General features: G+C 41.3%; 1 protein-coding gene across 2 annotated transcripts in view; it reads right to left on the reverse strand.

Moving 5' to 3' along the window:
- Nucleotides 1-21548, reverse strand: part of FAM107A (family with sequence similarity 107 member A) — a 764756-nt gene that overhangs the window by 654373 nt on the left and 88835 nt on the right. The window contains exon 1 of one of the 2 annotated variants that reach the window (XM_078661507.1): nt 8342-8365. The exons of the other annotated variant lie outside the window; for it this stretch is intronic. Within the exon in view, the coding sequence (XP_078517633.1) occupies nt 8342-8362 (21 nt within the window). The 5' untranslated portion in view covers nt 8363-8365. Of the gene's footprint in view, nt 1-8341; nt 8366-21548 lie in introns of those variants that run through there. 2 annotated transcript variants of the gene reach the window in all.

The raw sequence follows: 21548 nt of genomic DNA on the forward strand, positions 1-21548 counted from the left end.
CATATTGTTTCTCAGCATTATGATTTCCTGCACCAGTTATGCATTTTTCTTGTATTTCCCAGTTCTTCATGTAAATAAGTCTGCTAATGCTACAGTAGAGCACACGTTTAGTGATCTGCCTCCTCATGAACTCTCTTACCGCCTCGCTATGCGAAATAACTCATTCATCCGCATGTTACATTACTCACATCAGACCAGCAATGCCACTAATTGTTGGGTGTGTGGTCGACTCCCCCCTTTCCAGACACCGAAGGGAGTTCTGCCACTTTTTCCTTATCCATTCTCACATAATGGTTCGTGTGGAGCATGGTCCACGTTAACGTCATCCTCAACAGATATGTCTTTTCTTAACAGTACATGTTTTCCAGACAAGCAAGGTCTTCCCCACAGAACAGGGTTAGATCTAGAAAATGAAGTGTATAATTTAGGTAATTATTCTTCGAATTTCATGGTCTTGAATGTTCAGTCTGATACTACTCCAGACTTACCTGCTATTTCAGTACTACCAGTCAAAGGCGAATTATGTGTCCGAAATTATGGTTCTGTACATGTAGGACATAGTGATTGTACTACTATTGTCAAGTATAGTGACAGTGGGAAATCTATCTTCAAAGCTTCACGTCATTCTTATTTTATTTGTGGTCAAACTGCATATGTTCGTCTGCCCCTCGGTTGGGAGGGAACCTGTTACATTGCCTTCCTACTGCCACCAGTTTTCCTAGCCCCACCTGATTATCATAGAAACACACATCTAGTACACGTTAGACATAGAATGGAGTCCCCAATTGTCGATTATACTGAAACTACTCTAGAACAGTATACAGATTTCAACAGAGGTTTCTTTTTCTTTATAGGACCTATCCAGAATAGTAAGCTAATCCGTAGGTTAACCAGAACCCTCGAAGCTGTAGTAAATGAGACTGCTTCTGCTCTAGGTAATTTAACTGAAGAGCAATCTGCTATGAGATTTGTCGTTTTACAGAATCGTCTCGTCCTTGACGTCATACTGGCCGATAGGGGCGGGGCCTGTAGAGTCATCAGATCTAGTTGCTGCATTTTCATTCCAAATAACGCGCCATCTGTTTATTCAGCTATAACCAGACTCCATAAAATTGCCCATCTGTTACACCAAGATCCAGGCACCTGGACATGGTCCGGTTGGTTCTGGAATATAATTTCCGCATGGGGATGGAAAATATTGTCCTTCCTAGGTATTGCAGTAGCGATCATATTCAGCTGCTGTCTCTGTATACAATGTGGCCCTGCGATTTGCGGCATTTGTGCTACCTCTTGTATTCCTAGTCCCAAGCCCCGTTCTAAATCCCGTTCCAGGATAATTCGAGACGAGCAAATGATACTGTATGAAATGATAGATGGTATCATGAATATTGATGTTTCCTGATGGAAACGTAGTGACAAGGAGGGAATGTGGAAAAGTAAATTTTGCCATGTTCTGTGTCCCTACGTGTCATCCATCATATGTTATGTGTGCATGATTAAATATGCATATGCATTCCCCATGTTCGATTAATGACGCAATTATAGTTGTGTCCATCTCTAATATGCCAGTTTCCAGTCCTCGTGAATACTACGAATATCAGGCCTATGTAAAGCTACGTTGCCACGTTTCTCAGTGTGCACGTTATTCCATTGTAAAGTCCCCGTTTCTAGGCCTCAAAAGGGCCTGGACACCAGATTCAGCTCCTGTCTCCTGAACCTCGCTGAGGAGCGATACAGCCCCCACCTGTATCCTCGACCCTTCACTTACTTCCTGCCTCACAGTGCCCGGTTCAGCCTGGCTCTGCCTCTGAGTCTGCCAAAAGTATGTTATAGTTCCAGTTATCAGTTCAGTCCTCCTTCTCTGCATTCCTAAGTTACTGAACTGCATCAATAGTTTCCGTCATTGTCTAGCCTTTCCGGCTCCATGTAAGAGAAAGACTGCATTTAATGGTCATTTAATATTCTTCATCACGCACTACATGTAGAATAATGCATGGTCCAGTCTTAGAATCAAGTTAGCTTTTCCCCTCCTGACTTCTAGTTTATATCAACATGTTCTCTAAACATCAGATACTAGATACTGTTTAGGTACATGTCGCCCTGACTCTCCAGACTTCAGTCTCTGCTCCTAGCACAGAGTTCATAGCCCCCAGTTTCTCCTAGTGATACGTCATTGCTAGTTTGCGCGCACCATCAGGTTAGAGGTCCCGGCTCCTTAGGTAGTCCCCTCCATGGTTTCCGCCCCATTCATGACATATTCTGTTACGTTTGCATCACATGTCTATGTATACGCCCTGTTACACCTCTTTTCACCCTTATCTTTCGCGACTGCTACGCGTCACACCTTCTGCTCCACCCACTGCTACGCCTACTGCAATGTAATGCTATGTGTTTGCGTTATGTATATATGCTCATGCACTGTTATTAAAAAAGTCATCCGTTCCCCTTGTCCCGATCCTGACACCAGCAGCGCTGCTGGGCCCTGCCATCCTATTCCTATGCAGGTTGTCCTGTTCCTGTCCTTTATGCTGTAATAAACCTGCGAAACTCCTACTACCTCGAATTTTGACTCTTATTTATTGAGCTATCTGTTATTCATTTATACATTCAAAAATAGGGTATTATTTATTTATTTACCACAGAACTCCGATAGAAGAGAGAGGTCTTGGCACAGAGGGCAGTGCATCTTCACACTGTAATGCACACTCCTATCAGCTGCTGTGCACACCCTATTACATATGGGTTTTACCATTGGGAGGCGTCTGAAACAGAGGTGAGTATGTCTCCAAAATCAAATATGGGCATCAGTTGCCCAAGACACAGCTTATGAGAGGGAGGATACTCCATGTTATAATCTAAAATGCACATTAATCAGTATGAAGAGAGGTATGTCCAAATAGAACAGCTTTAACCCACAGCCTACTTTGCAGATATGTTACTCTAGGGACCTGGGAGGTCAATATATTTTCATATCATAGCCTCTATAGTTGTTATGCAAGACAGACGTCTCAGCATATAGGCAATTTCAACTCCAGACTTTACTTGTACACCTGCCATACTGAGGAGAGCTGCTACCAGAGACGTAAGCCACTTTCAACACCCTAATTTTCAGACCCATCATTCTAGAGACATGTCACAAGAGAGAAACTGGTCTCTCCTACACTATAGTATGCACAGTTACAATGCAAAAAACGTGTGTTAGGAAACAGAGTAGTTTATCCCCACTGTTTACTATGTATATGTATCAGCAAGAGAGATGCATTTTCCTCAAACCCTATTACAGACACTTTTCACCTTGTTAATATGGCCTAACAGGTGCAGTTATGGGACCTCTAATCAGAGAAATGATTTTAGGAAAAAGCAAAAAATGCCAATGAGAGAAATAATAATAATAATAATAATAAAGTTTTTATTGCACAATTATTTAAAATCATTGCAATATACAAGAATACAAAAAACGGTAGTAAAAACATTTGAGACTGTTAAAAACTAAAACAGTGAATGGGTATGAGGGAAAAGTAAAAAGGCAAGGAAAGTCAAAAATCGATTACTTGCCAGGGATTAAATTCAGGCATTGCACTGAGGGAAAAGTCATGGAATTAATTTCGGTAATGAATTTGACAAAGCGGGTCGCCATTTGAGGCGAATCCCCCCTCATGCATTCCTCGAGTGCTTCTTGGCATGTCCTGATACCTAGAAGTAGCCAAATTGGTCTCAGCCAGAATATTCTTTGTGGCCGCAATTGATGACAAATACACAAAATGTGAATTAAGTTTTCCTCTCCCCGTTTGCAAAACCGACATTGGGAGGAGGCTCCTATCTTATATCCTTGCCCAAACTTGTATGCTTTCAGTGGAATTAGGCCAAATCGAAATCTCATTAGCTGGTGTTTAATATACGGTTTCATTGCTGATGCAAGATAGGATGGAAGGGTTTTCGGAGCGTATAATTTGGCGGCCCAGGCGCCATGAGAGAGCTTAAGCACCAGTTGTGTGTCCGATTGGTTTGAAAGGATTTTTGCTTGCTTGATTAAGAGTTTTCCTTTCGTTTCGTTGGACAGAGAAGAAGACCATATGTCCCCCGCTTCGAGCGATTTGAGGCAGAACGTTAGGTATTTATTCCAATGAGAGAAAATAGAAAAAGTAAAAATGTCAATTAAAGAGAGTAGGAGAAAAATATCACTGGTGGTCAGCGACAATTGATTCAAATTAGTCTTAGATGTGGATGGTAGTATATACCAAATTAATGTGAGGTACTGCAGAAACACAAGTCCTATCCTCACCTCTGATCACTAATGTTAGAAACTGGGTTTCTGGTTGGCAGAGGTATGCACCCAGTGCAAACAGGAACCATAATCCTAGACAGAGTCAGTCAGATACACACTCTAAATTAACTTGTGCTCACCCTCTGGTAGCTTTGGGTTGGAGGTTGCACTGGACCAGAGTAAATCCAAATTTCAGGCCAACTGTGATGGAGGGCACTCTGGCAATAGAACTCATGCAGGTCCCCCTGAAAAGTACCCTGGATGAAGAAAGCATCTCCATCAAAGACTTGATGCATTGGTTCTGATCCACGCAGTCAGGTAGATGCATTGTCAACCAGCTTTGCAGACAGGTCCTGCTTCATCGTTGAACCCCTTACGGTGCAGTCAATGCATTGTCGTTGAGCCACGCAGTTGCGTTCTGTGTCGTCATCGAACCACTTACGATGCATAGGATGTGTTGTCATCAAGGCTCATAGTTGGTTTCCACAATGCCGTTGACCCATGCTGGGATGTCCTTGAAGCTGCTATGCATTAGCTTCGAAGGGCACTTCGTCAGTTCCAATCGGCACAGAGTTGTTACTGCATCGAGTTTTGCAGAAAAACAGCTGCAGAACGTTGGCAGAGTCCATCAGCTGAAGCAGACTTAAAGAAGTCTTTGATGCCTCTGAGACTTCATAACAAGAGGCAATCCAGGAAGCCATTGGAGTCACTTAAGTTCTCAGAGGATGTAGAGATGCAGATTCAGTCCTTCTCACTCCTAGACAAGAGGCAGCAGGTCAACACAGCTAAGCAGCTCAGCAGAGAGGCAGCCTCTCCCGGCAGTACAGCAGTCCTACTTCCTGGCAGAATGCACTCAGATCCAGAGGTGTACTGAATGGGTAGTACCAGGGGTCCAGTACATATACCCAGTTGTGCCTTTGAAGTGGGGGAGACTTCAAAGTGGACTTTGAAGTTCACAATGTCCCTGCATTTCCTGCCCTGGCTCTAGTCTTAGTATGGGGGTATGAAACTCTTTGTGTGGAGACAGGCACAGTCCTATTCAGGTGCAAGTGTCAGCTCCTCTCTCCCAATCTAACTCAGGAAGTCCCATCAGGCTGGTGATGGGCCATCAGGATGTGAGTGTCACACCCCTGTGTTTGACGTTCTAGAGGGAATGCAGAAAGCCCGGCTGTCAACTACCCCAGACGTATATTCAGAAACAGGCAGAGACAGAGTGGTTAAAATAAGAAAATGCCATGTAAAGCCTTACAATTTAAAATCCAACTTCACCATTAGTTGTGATTTTAAATTGTGAGTCCAGAGACTCCAAACTCCAAATTCCTATCTTTTCCCAATTGGAAATTAGACTTATAAACTGGAACAAGGTAATCCCAATATTAGCCTATCATAGCGATAGGTCTTGCAGTAGTGAAACATGAATTCAAGGCTTTTCACCACCAGTACATGTAAAACCTAAAGGTTCATGCCCTATTGTTTAAATATGCTGCACCTGCACTCAGGGCTGTCTAGATCCTACCTTAGGGGTAACTTACATGCAATAAAAAGGTTGTTTTAGGCCTGACAAGTAGGTGCACTTGCCAGGTCGAAATGGCAGTTTAAAACTGCACACAGTGGCTCTGCAGTGGCAGGCTTGAGACATGTTTAAAGGGCTGCTGAAGTGAGCGGCATGATCAGGACAAATGGGAATAATCCACAACCAACAAGTGGTGTTGGGACATAATTTAGAGGGGCTACAAATAGAGTTCTCCTCTCCCCCGATCCTCCCCGGGACCGTTCATGTTTCCTTATCAAAGTCCCAAGAAAAAATGGAAGCCTTGAAGGAGGGTATTCAGTCTCTGCTCCGGAAGAAAGCCATTGTTCCTGTTCCAGAGAAAGAAGACTGGCAAAGGATTTACTCAATTGTGTTCTTGTTCCAAAGCAGAAAAGAGAATTTGGGAGTTTGATTAATTTGAAAGACCTGAGCAAATCAGTGAAGAATATTCCTTTCAAAATGGAAACTCTTAAAGGATCATTCCTTTAATTCTGAAAGAGTATGCTCTTGTGACTACAGATTTGATGAATGCTTATCTATATGTCCCAGTGTTCAAACCCCATTAAAAAGTCCTTGAGGTTCTGTGTTCAATGTCAGCACTGGCAGTACCAAGTTCTTCCATTTGGCCTTTAATTGTCCCCAAGATGTTTCCCAAAGTGGTGGCTCCTTTGGCCGCCCATCTCCATCTGCATGCGATATCAATCTTACTCAACTTGGATGATTGGTTAATTCAAGCCCCTTCTACTTAAAAGTGGGATCTTTACTTAACAAAGATTGTACCAATGCTAGATCAACCTAGGTTGGTTCTCACTTTTCCCAAATGTCAACTATAACCTTTGAAAGACCTCGTGTCCATAGGTGCGAGATTCAACACAGAACAAGGCAAGGTATATCTCCCTATGGAGTGAGTCACCCATCTTCAGAACCTACTGAAGTCTTTGTTAAAACAAAAAGAGGCAGCAGTCACCAAATCATGGGAACTCAAAGGTAATATGGCAGCTTCGGCAGTTATGGCTTAGTGGGTAATGCTGCATTTGAGAACTCTTTGATGGATCCCACGGAAACATGGAGCGTTACACACAAAGAATTTAGAGGTGAAAGTTCCTGCATCTCTGGAGGTCATGTTGGCTCCTGAATAGTGGCAGAACATAGGCAATCTTTGTCAAGGAATCCCACTGCACCCTAATCCCACAGCTGATCTTGACAACGGATGCAAGCTCCTTGGGGTGGGATTCCACACTGGGGAAGCTGTCCCACCCACCCTCAACTAGGTGCTATAAGAGAGTAGCATACTCCCAGTACTTCTTGTAATCCAAAGTTCTTTGCCATAGGCCACGGTACCAGGGAGGGTGGGCAATGTATGTAATTAATTTTTCAATTACAAGTAAGACTAAGAGTGATGAAGATTATTGGTAAGTAATCAAGGCATTACTTCTAAGTCCCTCAACCTCTACCCAGTCATTGACCGTGAGGTATACCAAAGCAGATGAAGGTCTTTGACCAACACAGGATACTAATAAATATATACACATGACAAAGCTATAATGCAACACTGTGATTTAATCAACATTATCATGATCATAGATTGCATTGTTTTTCATTCCAGTGCATACTGATTCCTTATTATGGCTTCTTGATTTGATCATAACAGAAGTTGGTAATATCCTAAGTAGTCTGCATCACTTAATCATGTTCTGATTCATATGTGTTATGTGCAAGTCATTCAGATACCTCTGTGACTTATTTTAGCGGCTAAGGAAGTCTAAATTCCATGAGAAGTCTAACCTTGCATGTGTCCTCCTTGAGTTGGAGTTTATTATCAACTTTTATAAGCTGCAACAAATACTAGGAGTCCTACCACTAATTTTCAACAATGAATGCAAAATCCACAGACTGAGGATTCTCCTCTGGTTTAGAATCTGCCATTAGAAATCCACATCGCAGAGGGAGCAGTACTACACTACAATCCAGGTGCACAGCTGTTGTGATTATCGCATAATCCTTTTCAATAGCTCTTTCACTTTCGACAATAATTACTACATGTAATCCAAAACTTTCACTTCATGCCATTTTATTTTCTTAGTTCTTATCACACATGATTTGCTTATGTTTTAACAACTTCTCATGCACCGGATATGCCCATCCAGGCCTTTTTCCGTGCACATCAAAAAACATAAAGCATCCTTGGTTGCAAGTTCATGTATTACCCAATGCATTTCGGACTTTATAAAGTCCTTCGTCAGGGGTTCTCTGCAAAGTTAAAAAACGTGGCTGTTAAAATCTGACTTCAAATCATTTAACACTTTATATTTACATTCAAGCAACATCATACTATGTTTCTATTTACAGCGCTTTCCCTCTAAACCCGGAGCAGAATACCTCCGTGATAAAAATTGAGAACTACTCTAGCAAACCACTTTGCCCTGTGTTTTTCACCTTCCTTTACATTAAGTGACACCACAAATCTTTACCCCTAGTTACCACCGCCCTCCTTCTACGTGTAACCGGCTTTCCATTCCCCAGATATCGTTCATAAAACATCGTACCTCCGCAACTTGAAATGGCATTCCTTCTTACTCCAACATTTTTCTCTCACTAACGGCGGTTAACAACACGCCGTGTTTTTCTACTACTTTATCACCTGATCAGCTGCCTTACCTCTTAAAGCTGAACCTATCTCAAACCTTCAATTAACACTGTTGTTATCGCTCCTGCCTACATTCCCCATAATTCACCTCTGCGTAAGTCTGTCAACCTTCAAGTTTATCGTAAATCCTTCATTTGTCACTTTTCTAATTTGGTCATTCCTCAGTTAAAACAATACTTTACCCCGACCTCCCTTTTGATGTTTACTGTTGCGCCGTAACTCCAATAATAAACATTCTCTTCATGATGTTAATACTTCATATAACACATAATGTTCGATATTTGAAAGATGTTGCCAAAATAATGTTTCAAAAAATAAATCATGTCCATCAACCGATTGAAATCAGATGTTCACACACACATATCTTAAGTTCCTTGGGTGTGCATCTCACGTGTTTGACCATATCCATTATTAATCTGTTGTGCTTTAATCTTCTCCGTGGGTGCTACTCGCAGGTAGGGCAGTTGTATCAAATCACAGTTAAGATGGGGAATGAAATGGAGATTACCTCTTAAATGTGCATTGCATTGGTATACATCAACAGTTTGTCGTTGTAATTGGAGTCATAAAACATTGAAAAGATATTGACATCTTGGAGGAGGTGGTAACTCAGTTGCACATAGGAAGTGGTAATCGGATTGGGTGTCCTTGAAAGAAGCAGGCATTAGTCCAGGGGACAATTGCCTGTTTCCCCTAATGTCTTCATGAACAGCGAAACATTATTTAATGCACCCCCTGCTACTTTAAGAAACATGGGGTGCTTTAAAACTTAGCTATCCCATTCAGTAATGGGAATGCAGGGATGAAGCTCTTCAGTCCCTTGTAGGTCACCATCACTGCATTTATAGTCAACAGCTAGGAAACACAAAAAATGCCCAACCTAATTATACTATGTAAATGGCCCTGACTGACCATTTGCCTCTGCTATCAGTTCAAAGGATTTTGATACAATGGGGTGAGTGTTGTGTTAGGGGTTTCTTGTGCTATGTCGGATGTCTGCTGGAGAAAATAATGCAGGACTTTTTAAATGTTTTATCTTGAATCTCTGTCACACAGAAACTGTCCTAGGTTTGTATCAAAATAATCTCCTGAATTGATCCTAAATATACCTAAAGTTGGTCCTGCTGGGCATAGCCTGCTTCTCTTCTGGCACATTTGTAATTTAGACTGTAAGTTGCTGGGAGGCAGAGGAGATTGTGATCCAGAGGAAGCAAGTAGCCAATTTAAAGGTTTCCTAATTAACTGATAGGCTCCAGGAGGATCTTTGGAAACCCATTTAGTTTGTTGAAACACACCTACAGCTAATTTCAAATGAACTGAGGTCACTGGGTCCAGGCTAAAAGAAATCAGTAAAAAGAACTGCTTGAGAATATCTTTGCATTAGAAATGTACATTTGCTTTACATTGTTGCACTATAAAAAAACAGATTTTGTGTTCAAGAACAACTGAGGAACCTAGGAACATTCTTAAGCAAATGGCACAACTACTTTGGATGCAGCAATGTCTTGTCCTACTCTGTACCTTCCTGAACTTCGCAAATTCATTCAGCAGGAGCCCAAGAAAATAACGGGTGAGGTCATGGAGTCTTGATAAATGACGAGCCTTGAGAAGCAACCATGCAATAAACACAAGGTTCAATAAGTCCACGTGAAAAGAAAAGACTCCATCTTGCATCCAGCATCCTCACATTGGGCACTGGAAGTATTTTCATCCTCTCTGAGATTTCACACATCTCCAAAGTTCTCCATCTGCTCCTACTCGACATATAAGAGGTCCTCGAGCTATGTTTAGACACGGCCTTTCTCTTCATTTCAGTATAAGAATGGTGTCCCAAAGAACTTTTATAAAGCTGAAAGCAGAATCTCTGGTTGAGAACAACTAGCTCATTATATCCTCTAGTGTGATTAGGGTCTATATTGCCAGATGGGAGAGATTGTTTACTTCGCATGCGTTACATCGGTAAATGGTCAAAATATCGATTCCAAAATATAGACTAACCTAAATATCGACTCCAAAATATAGAATGGACAAAATATCGAATGGACAGAATATAGACATCAAAAATACCGTTTTGAAGGTAAGTAATGTAATATCGATTTTAAAAATATAGACAGTCAAAATATCGAAGTACATAATATAGTTTATTAAAAATATCGAATTTTTAATATTATCGAATTTGTGTTTTGTATGTTAGTATATGTGTGAAAAAAGTATATATTTTTGTAATTTATTTTAAGTAATTAATTTTATGTTATTTAAGTTTTGCGTAATTTAATTCTGTAGCGGGTTGTGGTTTTATAGGGGAATAGGGTGGGAAGTAATTTAATTATAATTAATTAAATATGTTAATTAATTAATTGGTATTTATTTAGAATAAATTGTTAATTAATTTTTAATTAATTAATTCCTAATTGATAATTAATTTTTATTAATTGATTAATTGATAATTATGTGAATTAAATTAATTTATTTTCACTAGAGTGGGAAAAGTAAAATTTACCCCTATGCTATCCAACGCTTTCCCTACTGTTGCACTCTCTGGAGTGGGAATAGTAATTTTTACCCCTACGCCATCAAACGCTTTCCCTACTGTTGCACTCTCTGGAGTGGGAATAGTAATTTTTACCCCTACGCTATCCAATGCTTTCCCTACTGTTGCATTCACTGGAGTGGGAATAGTAATTTTTACCCCTACGCTATCCAATGCTTTCCCTACTGTTACCCCCTCTGGAGTGGGAATAGTAATGTTTACCCCTACGCTATCCAATGTTTTCCCTACTGTTGCACTCACTGTAGTGGGAATAGTAATTCTTACCCCTTCGCAATCCAATGTTTTCCCTACTGTTGCACTCTCTGGAGTGGGAATAGTAATTTTTACCCCTACGCTATCCAACGCTTTCCCTACTGTTGCACTCTCTGTAGTGAGAATAGTATTTTTTACCCCTATGCTATCCAGCGCTTTCCCTACTGTTGCCCCCTCTGGAGTTGGAATAGTAATTTTTACCCCTACGCTATCCAACGCTTTCCCTACTGTTGCACTCTCTGGAGTGGGAATAGTAATTTTTACCCCTACGCTATCCAACGCTTTCCCTACTGTTGCACTCTCTGGAGTGGGAATAGTAATTTTTACCCCTACGCTATCCAACACTTTCCCTACTGTTGCACTCTCTGGAGTGGGAATAGTAATTTGTACCCCTACGCTATCCAACACTTTCCCTACTGTTGCACTCCCTGGAGTGGGAATAGTAATTTTCACCCCTACGCTATCCAACGCTTTCCCTACTGTTGCACCCTTTGGAGTGGGAATAGTAATTTTTACCCCTACGCTATCCAACGCTTTCCCTACTGTTGCACCCTCTGGAGTGGGAATAGTAATTTTTACCCCTACGCTATCCAACGCTTTCCCTACTGTTGCTCTCTCTGGAGTGGGAATAGTAATTTTTACCCCTACGCTATCCAATGCTTTCCCTACTGTTGCCCCCTCTGGAGTGGGAATAGTAAGTTTTACCCCTACGCTATCCAATGTTTTCCCTACTGTTGCACTCACTGTAGTGGGAATAGTAATTCTTACCCCTACGCAATCCAACGTTTTCCCTACTGTTGCACTCTCTGGAGTGGGAATAGTAATTTTTTACCCCTAAGCTATCCAACGCTTTCCCTACTGTTGCACTCTCTGGAGTGGGAATAGTAATTTTTACCCCTACGCTATCCAACGCTTTCCATACTGTTGCCCCCTCTGGAGTTGGAATAGTAATTTTTACCCCTACGCTATCCAACGCTTCCCTACTGTTGCGCTCTCTGGAGTGGGAATAGTAATTTTTACCCCTACGCTATCCAACGCTTTCCCTACTGTTGCACTCTCTGGAGTGGGAATAGTAATTTTTACCCCTACGCTATCCAACGCTTTCCCTACTGTTGCACTCTCTGGAGTGGGAATAGTAATTTTTACCCCTACGCTATCCAACGCTTTCCCTACTGTTGCACTCTTTGGAGTGGGAATAGTAATGTTTACTACTACCCTATCCAACGCTTTCCCTACTGTTGCACTCTCGGGAGTGGGAATAGTAATTTTTACCCCTACGCTATCCTATGGTAATAATATTGTGTATTTTTTATTAATCTTATGTTAATATATATGTTTTAACAGATATGATTGTATATTTTTTTTATAAGTTAAATTAGTTATTTAATAATTTTAAGGTAATTTAAGTATATTTTAGCTATTTATTTTTAATTTTTTCTTAATTTTACATTATTTTTAAGAAATTCGATATTTTTACAAAGTATATATATATATGAACGATATTTTGGGTTCGATATTTTGGTACTTACCTGTTTGTAGATATGAATTCGATATTTTGTCTGTCGATATTTACCCCTACGCTATCCAACGCTTTCCCTACTGTTTCCCCCTCTGGAGTTGGAATAGTAATTTTTACCCCTACGCTATCCAACGCTTTCCCTACTGTTGCACCCTTTGGAGTGGGAATAGTAATTTTTACCCCTACGCTATCCAACGCTTTCCCTACTGTTGCACTCTCTGGAGTGGGAATAGTAATTTTTACCCCTACGCTATCCAACGCTTTCCCTACTGTTGCACTCTTTGGAGTGGGAATAGTAATTTTTACTACTACGCTATCCAACGCTTTCCCTACTGTTGAACTCTCTGGAGTGGGAATAGTAATTTTTACCCCTACGCTTTCCTACGGTAATAATATTGTGTATTTTGTATTAATATTATGTTAATATATATATATATGTTTTAACAGATATGATTGTATATTTTTTTTATAAGTTAAATTAGTTATTTAATAATTTTAAGGTAATTTAAGTATATTTAAGTATATTTTAGCTATTTATTTTTTATATTTTTTTAATTTTACATTATTTTTAAGAAAAAAAATATATATATATATAAACGATATTTTGGGTTCGATATTTTGGTACTTACCTGTTTGTAGATATGAATTCAATATTTTGTCTGTCGATATTTTGTAATCTGTATTTTGGGTAGTCTATATTTTGTCTCTTGATATTTAGTCAGTGATACGTTACATCGTATGCTATTACAACGCTGTTGTTACAGCGACTGCGTTGTTACATCTCATACGATTACATCGGAAGTCGTTACAGCGACTTACTGTAGGGGGCGGAAGGTGTTGGATTTACAATCCAACACCTTCCCTACTGTTGCACAAACTGGAGTAGGAATAGTAAATTATACTATTCCTAAGTCCAGCACGCCCCCTACAGCAAGTCGTTGTAACGACTTGCGATGTAATCGTATGCGATGTAACAAAGCGGCCAATGTAACAACTGGGTTGTAATGGCATGCGATGTAACACATGCGTTATAATGACATATATTCATGCCAGATAAGATTTTCGTGGTTTGACATTGGCACCTTAGCATATCATTCTAATTAAACATCTACTAAATTTGAATGCTCATGTCTCCATTAATTGCAATTGGGTAATTTTATCTTGCACAATAACATTTGAAACTGTTGGACTTGGCCATTTCTGCAGGGTCATCCCCAAGCTTTTTATTTTCACTCTTACCATTTTTGTTGGCTTTTACAACTCGGCGTACTTTATCATTGCTAACCAGTGCTAAAGTGCTTGTGCTCTCTTCCCTAAACATAGTATAATTGACTTACACCCAGTTGGCACATTAAATTTACTAGTAAGTCCATAGTAAAGTGGTACTACATGTACCCTGAGCCTGTATATGAAATGCTGCTACTAGACCTTCGCAAAAACAACAATTGATGGACAGAATGTTGAACGCTGTCAAACATTCACCCCAGTACAGAGATCTCTGCCTAAATCCATCGTTTTTTTTCTGCCCATGCCATTCCAGTTTAAACCCAGCTATATTTAACTCAGTCTTGACCCTGCTCCCAATGGGAACAGTCTAGCCAGAATTGCCAGGCCGGGTCCTCCCTGGACTGGAAACAAGCATCCTAGGACCGGTTTCAGGGTTTCTCAACTCATTAGCCAGGCTCTCTTGACTCCAGTGGCATGGAGAGCACGGACCCACGTCTAGGCACACCGTTCCCACTCAGGGTGACAAATGCAAAAACAAAAATTGATGGACAGAATGTTGAACAATATCAAACATTCACCCCACTACTGAGATCTGGGCCTAAATCCATAGTTATTTTGGTCTCCATGCCATTCCAGTTTAAACCCAGCCATATGCAAATCAGTCTTGACCATGCTCCAAATGGCAACAGTCCAGCCCGAACTGCCAGGCCAGGTCCTCCCTGGACTGGAAACAAGCATCCTAGGACCGGTTTCAGCATTTCACCCCTCATCTCCCAGGCTAGCTTGACTCCAGTGGCATGGAGAGCACGGGACTCACGTCCGGGCATACCCGTCCCACAAGAGGACCTACAGCACTTATTGTGCCACTTACTTAAGTAGCCTAAAAAAATGTCTAAGGCCTGACTTTGGAGTCTGTGTGTGCAGTTTTTAACATTTCACCTTTTGCCAGGCCTAAACCCCTCTTTTTAATACATCTCGGTCCCACCTGGGGTAGGCAGTAAATAGCCCAAAGGGCTGAGTGCAGTCTAATTAAAAAGTTGGGCATGTACTTTTAACTTTTATATGTTCCAGTAGTGAAAAACTCTTAAATGTGTTTTTTACTTCTTCAAGGTCTGCCTCTTCTATAAGATAACACTAAGCTAACATTACATTTAATAGGGGTTACTTTCAATTAGGAGAAGGTAGGATATAGAGTTTGGTGTCTAAGGAATTGCAATTTAAAACCGTCTTTGGTGGTAAAGTTGGATTTTGATTCACAATTCTGAAAATGACACTTTAAGAAAGTTGGCATTTTCTTGTACCATTCATTTGGTGCCTGTATCCTGGGTCACATGACTACGTGTAGCTGGCAGTTGATCTTTGTGTATTGCACAAAGAAAGCAAGACAAAAGGGGAATAGATGTTGGCAGGATGGCCATCTCTGACTTCATGAGAGGTAGGAACTGTCACCTACCACACTTGCACATCAAAAACGTTCTGCCCAGAACACCCTCAAAGGGGTTTGATAGATATCTTTTGTGTCCCCAGCAAACTGGGACCAGGGCAGGGAGAGAGGAAATTCTAAGCACCTCTGGGGGCGTAAACTTCCAGAACCATCTCCTACTTCATAGTGGGCCCCAAGAATAAATAATGGACCCTCTAGTCCAGCTCTTCAGTGTTGCCTCTAGACCTGTGAAAACCTCAGAAGGAATGCTGTGCTGCTCGGCAAGGACTCCTACTCTGCTGCCCTGCTGTTCTACTGCATGAGTGAGAAGGACTGACTCTTCATCTTGAAACCAGGACCACCAGAGTGACTCCAAAGGCTAGTTGGCTGGCCTCCTGATCACAGTAACACAATCAGGAAAGACTCCAATGACCTTTAACCCAGCGCCTTAACTCTGCTGTGTCTCTTACCCCCAAAGTGCTTTCACCCCAGTCCAGGACCCTTGGAAGTGGGTCTGAAGGTGCTCTGCCAGCCCAGCTGTGGTCCAAACAGAACCGATGCAGCATGATGCATCACCTGGTAGCCTCTCACCTGAACGTGACATATTCCTGAAACAGGAACCTGTAGCTCTTTGGAACTGCTGCTGTGCTATGCTTCCTCAACCCAGGACCTCACATCGCAGCACCACAGATCACAGGAATCGCTGCTGTGCAACGCATCCTTGACACAGGACCACGCATCACACCCCACAGCCCATCAGAACTGCTTCTGCGCTACCTATCCTCCGCACCAGATCTCTGTGCAACAGGGATTTAAGGCACTTTGCTCAGCTGGCCTGACTTAGTCCCGGTATCCGTCCCACACTCCATCGCGGTCAGCCGGAAGTTGTGACTTTGTCCCGGTCTGGCACGACCAGACAACCACAGATGGCGCTTTGTGATTTTTTACACTATTTTCACCTAGATCTTTAAATTGCATACCTGGTTCGGATTGGATTTTGTCGTTTTGGTCTCAAATAATTTATTACATTCTACTTTTTAAATAGTTGTGGGATTTTTCTTGTGTTTTGTTTTTACTTTATTACTGTTTGAAGTACTGCATAAATACTTTACACATTGCCTTTAAGTTAAGCCTGACTGCTTGTGTCACTCTACCAGAGGGTTAAGTACAGGTTAATTTGGCGTTTGCTTGTGACTTCACCCTGATAGGAATTGTGATAGCTTTTTGAATAGGGTTTCACTCCCCTCCACAGGCAGCCCCATGTCCTACAAAAACCTTATACAGTTCTCTTCATTTTTGCAACGTTTTTGTTCAATATTTATTTATTGAATCAGCTGTTGTTTGGACCTTTAAGTTCTTTGTTTTTTTAAAATAAATTGTCACATACAACATCTCACATTTCCTGTGGTGAGTTTCCCTTACTACTCAGGCCAAGAAAGCTAAGGGGAACCTTGATTGCCCTTACTAGACCAGACTGTCTTTATGATTCCTGCTGCTTAGACGATGTTGGAGTGTAGAAGCTTTTCCTCTGACTGGGACCTCTCTCGTTTATAGCCTGCAAAGTTCAAACCCCAAGACTGACCTTCCCCCAAATGAAATAGGCAAGCAGAATGATCCCATACGGGAGAGGGGAAATACCTATTTGAAAGGCACGATCATAAACTGTTATATCCTATGATTTAATATCAATTAGGAATGGACCCAAAACAGCAGAACAAAAGGAGATATAGGCTAGCATACCATCCTGTAGTCCAATGTCCTGTATTGATTTAGTGTCATTTCCTATATCCGTTGTCCCGTGCTTCTTGCTTTTTATTTTAGAAGCTCAATGTTCTGCATTTTTTAAACTTTATTTTCCAGTGTTCTGCTGTGATTGCACTTGCACATTCCAGTGTTTTGCACTGTTTGTACTTTCATTCCGACACCCAATGGCATGCACTGCTAGCATGCATTGAACACTATCTCTGGAACTAACTGGTGTTCCTTTTACCAACTCAATAAAATAAGTTGCCTTTCTTGTTCCCAATACTTTTGTGCATCTGCCCATAGTTTTGCATGTGCTCATCTCAGTCAGGATTGGAGCCACAGCAACTTGCACTAGTCTATTCTAAGTGAACAACCACACATGTGTGCATATGTTCACTTGAGAAGCACGTCACCGAATTGGGTGAAGTGTACATAGGTTTGATGAGAATCACAATGACAGCCATAATCTTGTGCACATGAGCGCTTGCTCACAATATTTCATCACAAATTAGAGGTTTATTTGGGGGTTTCTCATTGTTGCTCTGTGATGTGTAGAACCACAGTATTGTAGACTATGTGGCCTGTAATTGCGCAACAATTGTTGACAAAGATACCTCGTTTCAGACAGGCAGGTACTGAGGCTACTGTTAGGACAGGTCGGTGACAGGAACTTTAAAGTGGATGTACCTGAGGCAAAGTTCTATTTTGCTGGAGTAAATGCGATTAGTCTCCTCTTAATCCAGCTGCCTGTTTCTCAGCTCTTCTTTTTCATTTGTTTTTCCACTTGGGGAGTTTGTAGTTACTCCAGTTTTTTTGTCATAACCATTCCTCTCAGACTACTTCAGAGATAGACATGGACTCCAATCTAGATGCCATTTATTCCTAATCAGGCAATCCAAATCAGTCATCGAACTCCTTCATTATTAATAGCTCTAGGAATTATAAGTTCTAGAGTTAACAGTTTGTGATTGACTTCCACCACTTCTTGAAGTAACCAGAAACTTAGGGCCCATCGCACAAGTGACTGAGATCCCCTCCGCCTTATTACAAATGCAATAGGATACAATGTACTTGTGATAAGGTGGAAGGGACATCCATTAAGTTTGTGACAGGTTAACACATCTGCCAAACGATAAATCAGGCCCTTAGTCTCAAATATCCCAGCTAGGTAAATTAGCCAGTTCCCATTCCAAGAGGGCTAGCGCCGCAAAGGTTTCTTCCTTGGAAAACCTCAGATATTTACTTCACAAATGACTGAGGATAATGATAACATGTTATCAAGTGTATAGTCTGGCCACAGTTCTTTGACCCTCCCCAAGAACTGGGGATTCTGTAGAACATCCTTCCAGAATGTTACCTTTTGACAAGTGTCTAGCACTGAAGGTGAATAGAACTCTCATTGCCCAATTCCACCAGTTGCCTCATGGCCCTCAAATTAAGGTCCTCACTAATGCCCTCACCAGCTACTTTACCAATCCCAGGTTTAAAACCAAATTGCCTCCTCCGAGAAAGGGTCACAGGGCCAAAGCACCAAAGCCATTTGCCTGTTCTCCCATTATTAGATCCTAGTACTATCACCCACAGTTGATTCCATGATGGTAGCATGGACTAGGCCAGCACTGAGGCACAGGCACAGGCACCAGCCCTGCTTTGCCATAATCACTGTCTGGGATACCGTAGCTGACCCGTCAGAGAAGGGGCTATCAGCATATCAATTTGAACATGTATAAGTGCTATTCTTCTCAGAAGAAGCTGAGCAGACAGCTGGCTCCAATGCAATCGGCTGCATTTCAACCAGTGACTCACAGACGTTATTCCATTGAAGTAGACAGGTGGGAGTCATAGCAGTTAAAGAGCACTTTCCGTGAAACAGAATTCTATGCCATTTTGGGATTGAGGGAATGGGAGAAGTGTTACTTGGACTTTCCCAACCATAATATTTGGCTATGCCACATTGTGGTAGAATCAAGCCTAGGGAAAGATTATGCTTGGGTCTTGATGGCTTCAAACTTGCACCAGTAGAGTTGGCATTTGTCCTTATAAATGGGCCAACAGTCCTAGAAACACCTGAAAAACATCTGTTCTCCATTCAGAGCCGGTCCTAGAACTTCTGGGGCCCGGGCGAGAGGGAAAATGTGAGGCCCCTCTAATTTACATGTAACATCACAAGAAGTGACATCACAGAAAGTGACCTCGCAGGACTATTGATCTTATTTGGCATCACTGAAGAGACCTACTGTGGATATCAGTAACATGGACAAAAATATAAATATACAAGTGAAATAAGTCCATATATTTGAAAACTGTATTAAATGGATTACATTTGATGGAAAAGTTAGGTGCAGGTCTCAAAAATATGGATATTTTTTACTCTATGTTTCCCTATTTCATGATTGTTTCCAGATGAGTGCATGATAAAAAAATCCAGTTGTCTCAGAAAGGGGAGAGATCCTGATGAGGTAATGAGGGGTGGGATCATTCAAAATATAAAATTAAACAATAGAAAAACCCTCACACCATGGATATAATCGCAAATTTCAAAAGGCTCTGTTATCTTTCAGTGCAATTATTGTGCCACCTAAGGGTGACATTAATACTTAGTAAGTTGTTTTAATTTAAATCCTCTCACCAGTATCCCACACACACATGCTAAGACTCATAGGACAATTGTTTTTTGTGTGTGGGATCTTTACTCGCCAGAATTATAAGTGCAAAAACACAACACATATATTACAAACAAATACAGATTGTACATACATTTAAAAAAAGACTTAGGACCACCAAGACCACTACTAAATCATACATTGACTTGAAGGTATTCTGCAGATTCAAGGTTTTTTCAAATCAATATTTTTGATTTGGTGTTGGAACCGAAGGAAGTGGTAGAGGCCAGCTTTAGCTGCTGGAGCCCTGTGCGACAATGTTTGTTGGTGCCGCCCAATCACTCCCTCTGCCTCAGATTCCCTCAACAGTGCCCTTCAAGTCTCCGCATCCACATTCTCGCTCAGATACATTTAATCTGATTTACAGCGCCACTGATACCAGTGAAGGGTGTCAGACCACTTTACATCACACACATTACACAGAGACAATCAATCATATGTATGCAAAACACGGTATAGGAAATGTTAGATAAGACAAAGGACTACAAGGTGTAGGAGTCACATAACAATCATAGCATACTAGTAGGCAGTATAATTTAATAGTGAGTGGTCTGGAGAAACACAAACTATGAATTTAGAACATACTATCATGGTTGGGGGTTCTCTTTAATTACCAGAATTGATTTCTATCCAAAAGAATCCTTTTTGCAACATTGGGATAATCAAAGGCAGGGGAAATAACAATAATATTTTAATTTATACCTTGTAGTTTGCATGCAGTTTTAAGATGACAGTTAATAGCTCACTGTTCTATATTAAGATTTTGACTTATAAACTGCAAGTAACAAAAGGATCTCACAGACAAAAGCAGTAACCCACTGATCTATTTACATTATGTGCACTTTGTGATCTGCATGGTACATGTTCTTTGCAGCATCACATTAACCCTTTGCGCTTTCTTTTCAGGAGTCAAAACTTCCACTTGACAAAACTCCATCTCCCTCTAAAAAGAACATTATTCAATGGAGTTAACATGACATTTTTACTGTTGCCAAAAATTGCTGGAGGCCAGGAAGGAGGCAGCAAGTGCTTTTAATAACAGAATATACTTGCAAACAATATGCCCCCACCCGAAGTCAGCGGCAGGTGCGATAGCAACGGTCACACTGCCCTAGATCCAGCCCTTCTCAAGGGTCCTGTGACCTCAGTGGCAGAGTCACGGGTGCTCTAGGATGTGCTGTTTCATAGGCTTGCCCGCAAGACTAGAGGTGAAATTCAGTATGGATTGTGATGGACAGGCCTTCAAGGTTAACCTAGTCCCGGATTCGTGGAAGGGAGCAGAGGTTGTGACAGTATTTAAAAAGGGGGAGAGAAATGACCCTGCCAACTACAGTCCGATCAGCTTGATTGATGTGATCCAAAAGGTGGTTGGCAGGGTCATTATCGCTAGGGTGGGGTTATGGCTAGAAGAAAAGAGTATTCTTTCCCATTTCCAAGCGGGTTTTAGAAAAAAGGTGGGCACAATGGACCAAGTATTCAGAGTTTTTGCTGTGTACTGGAAGACCGTTACGATAGGTAAAGGTAGCCTCTACTTGGCATTTATAGACCTCAGAATGGATTTTGACCTGGTGCCACGCCATAAACTATGGCAGGTATTGTAAAAACTTGGCTTTCCCACCGCCCTTCTTGAGTTCATAGTGAAATTGCATGAGGGCAATTATGCTAGGATTAGATGGGGGATAATGGGCAGCTGACAGAGAGGGTAGCTGTGAGCAGGGGGGTCCG

Source organism: Lissotriton helveticus, chromosome 9 (genome assembly GCF_964261635.1).
Source record: "Lissotriton helveticus chromosome 9, aLisHel1.1, whole genome shotgun sequence".
Lineage (NCBI taxonomy): Eukaryota > Metazoa > Chordata > Amphibia > Caudata > Salamandridae > Lissotriton > Lissotriton helveticus.